At 39.6% G+C, this 8,586-nt stretch overlaps 1 protein-coding gene across 1 annotated transcript in view; it reads right to left on the bottom strand.

Moving 5' to 3' along the window:
- Positions 1 to 2,493: 2,493 nt before the first annotated feature.
- Positions 2,494 to 8,586, bottom strand: part of ASTE1 (asteroid homolog 1) — a 7,313-nt gene continuing 1,220 nt past the window's right edge. Inside the window, exons 2-5 of the mRNA XM_026842879.1 lie at positions 7,652 to 8,583; positions 5,544 to 5,754; positions 4,419 to 4,614; positions 2,494 to 4,141 (exon numbers count right to left, since the gene is read on the bottom strand). Coding sequence (XP_026698680.1) covers positions 3,847 to 4,141; positions 4,419 to 4,614; positions 5,544 to 5,754; positions 7,652 to 8,583 — 1,634 coding nt within the window. The 3' untranslated portion in view covers positions 2,494 to 3,846. The remainder of the gene's footprint in view (positions 4,142 to 4,418; positions 4,615 to 5,543; positions 5,755 to 7,651; positions 8,584 to 8,586) is intronic.

The raw sequence follows: 8,586 nt of genomic DNA, 5'->3' as shown, positions 1-8,586 counted from the left end.
TAATATGTTTGAATACTCTAATGTTCACTGATTGGAAATGGTGTTCTTCCTCAAAATAGGCTTGCAGCTGTCGTTATCCGTGTCTTCTCAACAGAGTATGACTCATCATCCTTTGAGGAAATGCAAGGAACTTTCACCTAGGGAATCCTGAAAAGAAGATGCTTAAGATCTCTAGGGGGAGTTGGAGATGCAATGGTATCTCTTTTGGTTGAAAGCATGTGGGTACATGTTTTCACACCATCTGCTGAAAGTGTAGCATTGGTATTGGCTCTGGGCCATGCTGTCGCAATGGTTATCCTATCGGTGAATGAGGAATTGTAAATAGGCACTGGGATATTTCTGCACTTACCTTTGTGGATTGCCCCACATGCCATGCTCAAAATCTGAAGAGTTCATTGATAACGAGGCAGTTTAGAAAGTGCTGTATGAATTTTTCTGCTAAGAGGTTGCTTTAATTGTCCTCTTATTTTTTTTCTGTGGAGACTGCCAGACTTGATCAGGAAGTGGGGCTGCAGACAGGACATGAGTGCACCTGTGAATCTGCTTTACAGGTGCAATTTCTCCATTGCTCTGGCTGTCCCGGGCCTGCTCAATATGTCCATATTACCTGGAATACCACTGTGTTGGAGATCTAGTTGTGTAAAGTCTGAGACTGCAGCATATGGCCTTAGTCTTGTCCTGCAGGATGTGATGTGAACCACTATGCTGGTAGAGCCTGGACAAGGTGAGCTCTTACAGAAACACTCTCATGTCTTCAAGCAAAAGTTTCTTTTTTCCAGCAGCTCTGTCTTTCAGAAGTTGAACAGATTTGTCAGTGTTCCTCCTGTTGAACTATTACAACTTTGGCTAGTGGGCCTGTAGCTGTTCACAGTTGTAGTGTGTTCAGTATTTCAATACAATTTCAGAACACTTTTCAATAAAAATACTTTGTATTATTCAGTAAAGACAGTAAAAACTGACAGTGCAGACTGAAGAATCTCTTGAATGAACGAGGGTTTTGAGAAGGTACAGCAACCGTATTGTTCACACAGTAAGTCTTGTTGATTTCTCCTTGGGATTTGACTGCTTTGTGCTCTGCACTTAGGCTTGGAGTCCCAGAAATCCCAGTAAGTACAGAAGTGAATGGCTTGTTAGGCACTGGAATGGGCTTCCCAGGGAAGTGGTGGAATCCCCATCCCTGGAGGTGTTTAAGAGTTGGGTTGACATAGTGCTTGGGGATACAGTGTAGTTGGGAACTGTCAGTGTTAGGTTAATGGTTGGACTAGGTGATCTTCAAGGTCTTTTCCAACCTAGATAATTCTGTAAGTGCAGATGAACGCCAATTTGTCATCTTAGCTTCAAAGTGTTATTGCATAGTCTTTAAAAAAATGTTATGAACTACTCAGCACAAGTCTCACTTCATGAAAAAGGTATGTCAGTCTAGACAAGAAATTATTTCAGTCTCTTATGAACAGTTAATTCTGCCTTCTTGCAGGGTGAACTTAATTGAATGCACTTCACTTTAAATATGTAAAACTTAAGTTCTGCTGTGTTTTCCAGTGGAAGATGAAGCAAGTAATTCATCTAGCTCAAACATTATTTATAAAAAAATACATGGACTGAATTGCACTGACATTTTTTTGGCTGCACTCTTGATCATTACCACTTAACAGCAAGCTTGAGAGATTTTTCTCTAGAATAATTGATTCAGTAGTGGGATTTGTCCAGAAAAAAATGAGGCATTTTATATGGTGTGAAAATAGTCATCAACCAAGGAATTTAGTTGCTATTGCTAAAGCATGGAATAGAGAACTTCTTGGTTTTATAAGAGCTCTTTTTTCTTTTTTTTTTTTTCCCCCCCTCAAAGATTGAACACCAATAATGAGTCAAAAAGGAAAATTGGAACATTTGACTTAAATTCTGAATAGTAACCCTAGAATCAGTAATTATTTCCTTCCACATCCAGGATTGGTGTTTGCAGTGAGGTGTATTTCTTTATCAGCAACGAAGAACAGCTGAATTTTGCATTGAGAACATACTTCTAGTAGAGTAACTGTTAATCATCAGCAGCACTCCCAAGGGAAGTCTCAAAATGCCATGTGATCATAGCAGCCTTTTTATCTCAAAGTGGAATACTTGAGTTTATCCCTGTCTTCCAGACCATATAATTGAAGATACTGCTTCTCAGCAAGTCTCAAGAATTTGTGTTCTCCAGAACTTTTCCAATGTGGGACTCAGAGTAGATTAAGATCTCTCTTCTCCCAGCACTAACCAAGTGGCATGAAAGATGCCTGTGTTTTTATATTTAAGACTTAGTTTAAATGTGACTGTTTCCCATGATTAAGAACTGTAAAGAGCTACAAGCTTGGTAAAAAGAAACGTGGGATCATAATGGATCAGAGGATGATTTGGGTGATTAAGGATTTGAGATTTAATTACTAAAATCAAGAACTTTAAATTTAACACCTTTCAACTTTATTTAAAGTCTTCTGATGGAAATGAGCCTTTGCAGACTGCTGCAAATAGAAGTCTATTTAGAAATGGGTTGTAAAGTTCTAGTAATTTGCTGTATGGATGAGCGTAGGTGCCATCTGCTGGTAGTCTAGTATGTAGCAGTTTTCGTGCTGGAAGAAATGTTCAATTACGATCTCAGACTGCATCTCAAAAACAGTTTCCTCATGAATGTAATAGGTGTTATCAATCTATTCTCACTGACTATATTATGGCAGTGTCAAGACCCAGCTGTATGACACCAGAGATCCTTCCTGTAAGTCACAAGATCTAGTGTGTTACTTCCACGTGGATAGCTGTCAGATAGCTGATGTAACCAGGGCTGCAAACTGAGCACGAGGCACCAATCTGGTTTGAATCCCGGTAAGTAAAGGGCAAAACTGTAATGATTAAAGGTGGGAATCATGATTTTCCTGAATGTAAAAAAAGGTGTATATATATTCTTGAAGTTTGAAAAACCAGACATTCGGTAATTACATTTCACATGGGGAAGATACTGGAAAACCAACAGTTTTACAAGAAAAGCATTTATCTAAACTGACTCATTTTGCTGGAAAGTTAGCTAATACAAAGCACTGATAGTGATGAAAAGTTTTTCAGTAAAGGTTTGTCAAGTAACTTAGCATACATTGGGGCAGGTTAAACAGGTCTGTAACTTTAGTATAGCCATTAGAGAAAACTTAACTTGACTGACCACAGTTTGATAATGGCAGAAGATTGTAGTTACTCTGAATTAGCAAACCTTTGAAAACTTACTACCATGTGATTGCTTTGTGTGTGCATGTAAGCATTTAACTCTTTACTTAAACATAGTAAAGGGGGTGGTGAGGAAGGGGATAAAAGCTGAAGTTTCTCCAAGTATAGTTCAGTACCTATAATACTGCAGGCACAGTTTACTCAGCTCTCCCTGAAAGTACAAATACTGGTAAAGACTGATTCTACAATGTTTTTAAACTTGTCAATTTCCATTTTAATCTGATCTGCAAGACTGTAATCGCTGTATTCCTCAAACAAATTTAAAAATAGTATTTTCTTTGAAATTAAAAGTATTCGAGGAGATGAGGGATAGCCAACTATAAATGTTTAAGAGTAGTCCAGCTCTGAAATGTTGAACAAACTTGTTCTCATTTTCAATTAGACTGATATCTTTTAAAGAAAAACAAATCACTACAGCTTTTATACAGCACTTTTATAAGTGTTACAAAAAAATAAAAAAATGCCCCAAAGCAAGAATAATTGGTAAAGATTGAATCAGAAACTCGTGTGAAAATAGCTGAGCAAATCTGACTACAGTCCCATATTTTAATAGTTTCTTCCATCTGCATAGCATTAAAAATTATTCCAGGAATAATGCTTTTAGTCATCCACTCCAAGTGATGCAAATCTATTAACATTGCATAAATGCCGAGTTTCTGGTACAGCACGCCTGATGGCTCTTTTTTTCTTATTAGATACTTTCTTCTTTTTGCAGGACTCGGATTTGGTCTTGGTCATCTTCTGAAAGAAGTCTGGAGATACAGTTGACTCCACTGTATTTAACAAAGCCTGATAAAGCTGAGTAATTTTTGGAGATAAACTAAACAGATTTTCCACTGAAGGTGTTGATTTAAGCTCTTGATAGAGTCTGTGCACAAGGGTTCCATTGTAAAGCCTGCTCAAAGGAAAGAGAATCCTCATTTAGAATCACACCTCAGCAGGACAGGTACAAAACCATGTTGCTTAATGAAAAAACATATCTTAACTATACAGTATGCAACAGAGGACTTCTAAAGGATACCTATTCTATTCATTATTTTTGTCCATATTAATATCTTTAAAGAACGTATTCAAATGCAGTAAAATAGGCCAAAAGTTTGACATGCAAAATAGAACGTGAACACATTCCTTTAGGGACTTATGTAGAAAGCAGATCTTTGAAATGTCCTTACCTACTTAAGTCTGGCTCAGAGAGAGGAGTGCAGAGTAGCTGGTTGAGATACAATCCCATCTGAAGACAGCACTGCCACTGGCAAAAGCTATGTGCAGCATCTAAATCAAAGTCTTTATTTTGTAATTTCTTTTCCTTCCATTTTAGAAATTCATTATATGCAATACTGTCATCTTCAGCACATAAAACTGTGGTATCTAGGTTATAAATAAATAAAAATGACATGCAAATGAATGCTCTGCTGTGAAAAGTACAAAAGGTATCTGCAATGTACAGGGTGTTGAAACTTCCAGTTCTATTTCAGGAAGCATTAGTGATGTTTCAAATGTCTCAAACCAAACTTTAAGATGTAAAATTGAGTCAAAATTCAAGTATGAGTATCCATGAGAATATGAAATTGTGAAATCAGGAATTCTGCTTAAGTAATTTGCTATGCTGTTCTGTGAGTGGATCAATTCCAAACAAGAGTTCCATCTTACTCCTACCTACCTGGGATGCAGGCAGTAACCATGTCAGTCCAGTCTATACAGTAGAACCTAAAGAAACTGTCTAACCCTGGCATGTGTCATCCTTGCCATCAAATGAAGGAGTCCTAGAGGAAATGCCACCATAACTCTTAACAGGTATAAATATGACTGGGAGAATTTCTGTAATAATTGAGTACTTTAAAATTCTCACAATGCATAGGCAGATAAAGGGCACCTGTGCAACTCAGCATTTTTAAGTACAGATTATTTTAGAAAAACTCAAATAAAAATCTTTGATCTGAATGCATTGATCAGTTATTCTCTTCTGATGTGTGAGTGTTGAACTTATTTTTTTGTAGCTTTTATATCTGAATTAATCCTATAGTCCTAAAGAAAGCATTTAGAAATACAAACTAATGTTTTACAAGATGGCAAAGTACTGTTTTACCTATATAAAATGTTAAATTGATGGCAGGCCCTGTTTTTCTGCTCTGTATCAATGCAAAGAACATGACACCTCAGGATATAGTGTAAATCAATGCTTATTCATCTGAATTTGGACAACTCGGCGTAGATGAGGAAAAGTGAATTAGGAAAATTGAATTGGTATAGGTTTTTTCATAGCTGAACACCTAAAATTGTATTCTTTGGAGACATACCTGGATCCTTTGTTGTTCTGTGCAGTTCTCCAGATACTACCATTAAAAGTAAAGCCTTTAATTGATGCAATGTAACTTTTGGTTCTGAACAACGTATCCAGTAACATGTCACAGCAACAGGCAATTGTAAGTGACTGGGGATAGATTCTAAGATACTCATTTTCACTCCTAGAGTCTCCAGCAAAAGCATCTGACGGCAGGTCATGGGCATCTGAAAATTGAAAAATTGGAGTGGAAAAATAAAGGTAAGAGACTTTATTTGTCGTGAGCCACTTCCAAAAGGCAAATAAGCTTGTGTTTAAACTAGCTAATACTTTGTATTTTCGATAAATTTAAACTTTCACAGATACTCTGAAGAGGAAATATTTTAGAACTACTTAAGCTTTACAAACTACATAGTTAAATGTTGGGTAGAAAGATAAAGTCATTTTTTTACAATTTCCTGATGTTAGATTTTAAGAGGTTTCAGAGTTGTCTTTGAATCAGATGACTTGACTTAAAACGCCTACGTAAAGTTGACTTGGGTGGAAAATCCTGTAACCACTAATGCATTAAAATGACTTTGGTATAACAGCAATTAAATATATATAACCACTTCGTTTTGTGCCTCTTGGAAGTTCCCCTTCTTTCTGAGGTGTAATAGTGATGTCTGTTCTTGGTTTGTTGAAAACTCAATCGTAAAGGCGAAGTGTAAAGCTTGTATTTTTCACCTGCAATGTATTAATTCCTAGCACATGTTCCCTTCTTTGTTGTGCTCCTTCTAAAAAGTGGTCTTATAAACTTTGTCCATAGCTTCCTGCATGAAGAATCGCAGCAAGGCTGTTCAGCTGCAATTCAAGTGCTTTGTCAACCTTGATTAGGATGGTTTTGCATATTCTTAAGCAGATATCCCCACAGAAGACAAACTAAATCGGTTTTGCCTAAAGAGCACTTTAAATGCAGAATAACCTCTGTTGACCTGATAATTCCCCTATATTTAGTAAGGAGAGTTGTTACAATAGTGGAAGCTCAAATTCATTAAACAAACAGCATACATAACCAAGACCAAAGTAAGGTGTTGCTAATGTTTCTTAGAATCCCAAAACATGATCTTTCAAACAAAAATATTTGCATATTGCACATTTAAAAGGCCTGTAACAATATCCTGTGTAAAATAACCTGTAAGTAGGCCTTTGGATCCATAGGATCTGTAGCATTTAACGATCATAGTAGTGATAGACTTTATTCTTATATGAAATAGCCACCAGCAAGTGATAAAACCATACAGCACAGCCCACACAATGAGGCGTTAATGGTTGATCTGAATGCTGGAATAGATAGAGCATGTGGCTGAAATAAGTAGTATTAAAAGACACAGATTGTATTTCCAGATGTTTCAGAAATTACTGCATACAAACCCTCAGTTATGCACCTTTAGGAATGGGAGATTATTTTCCATTCACAGCAAGAGTTAGTCTTAATCGTTAGAATTTAAATATACAGAATTGCTAATGGTGACTGAAACTAACCTAGTACAACTTTCCTTTGATTACAAGCTGGTTTTCAGGTGCTGTTGTGTCTGGCAAGCAGCAGGGGTCCATACTTGCGGCAGGTAAAATTGCTGGGCAGCTGCAAGATTCATACATGAAATAATGGTGATTTTTGGTAAAAAAACATGGGTCAGATTTTGTTTCAGAACATCGCTCTGAACCATCCATAGCTTGATCAAATATAAATTTTGTGGGTTAAACTGCCCTTTTCTAACTTCCATGAAATTAATTTCCTTAATTTTCCTGTGTTAGTGTAACAATCTATAGGATGAAAGAAGGGATTAGAATGGAAGATTCAGGAAATTCTGCATATACACACAACCACCCTTTCGTGTAATTTGTCTTGGTACACCTGGGGGCAAAGCAGGAAGGGATGAAGGTCAAAGCAATCTGTGTAGTTTCTTGACTCTCGCTGGCCAAGCTGAGAGCCCTGTAGGTACCTGTGTATTACGTAGTTACCTAGTAAGGTGGCTTAGTTCAGGCATCACATTTAGCGAGCAGTTTGCAAACATGAGTCCCAACTAGCTTTTGTCAGTGGTGAAACACTGTTAACCGTGATCTGTTGTGACAAACATTTACCTCCATTAACTTGTCCAAAGAAACATGACCATCACAAAAATCTGCGGGTGGGCTTGCTGCTTGAACAAATGTTTTTTTAAGCGCCTTCTGGAGTCTGCCAAATTCACATACAACTGGCAGCTCGCTGGTCTGCTTACTTGGAGAAGCAGCTTCGGTGTTTTGAGGTACTTTCAGAAGCAGCCCATAGATAACTCGGCGAATGGGCAAAGCTGTGCTGTGGGCGCTAGGTCTCTGCATGTTCTCCACCTGAACGTGGAGGAAGGTGCTTCGCAGAATCAGGGCATCGCTGATGAACGGGGCCAGCTTCCCTTTCGCCAAAGCATCGAGCACCCACTGCGGTAAGTCAGCTTTCCTGGCAGCCTCACATTCGTACCTCCCCTTGTGAAAAAAGTCCTCCAGCTTCACCTCCGAGGGAGTGTAATCCTCCATCGAAGCACACAGAAGCTCCCTGACTTCTTCCCTCTGGTGTTTCTTCAGGTATGTCAGCACGCTGGCGACGGCCTCCTTGGGCTGCTCGAACCGCGCCAGCCAGCTCAGCAGCCCCTGAAGGCGGGCGTGCTTCCCGCCCCTCCCCGCCAAGCGCGCCCCGCTGAAGAACGCCTCCAGCGCCGCCAGGCCCGTGTAGTCGTTCCCGTTCATGGCGGCGAAGAGGGGGAGCAGGCTCTTCCTCAGCGGGCGGAACTGCCCGCAGAATCTCTCCGCCGAGAAGCAGCGGGCAGGCACGTAGCAGCCCTGCGGCTCCTCTCCCGCGCACACGCTCTGCCACTGGAAGTGGCTGAGGGGGCAGTAGCCGGCCACCAGGTCGAAGACGCAGAAGTCGCTGTCGAGGGAGAGGACGGGGCAGCCCCAGCGGTTGGCCAGGCCCGCGATCTCCCGGTCGGCCTCGGCGAAGCACTGCACGAAGGCCTCGCGGGTCAGCAGCGGCACCAGGCCTG

This window comes from Athene cunicularia (assembly GCF_003259725.1).
Source record: "Athene cunicularia isolate RWA chromosome 2 unlocalized genomic scaffold, athCun1 chr2_part1, whole genome shotgun sequence".
NCBI classification, from domain to species: Eukaryota; Metazoa; Chordata; class Aves; order Strigiformes; family Strigidae; genus Athene; species Athene cunicularia.
This window is presented reverse-complemented; position numbering and strand designations above follow the sequence as displayed.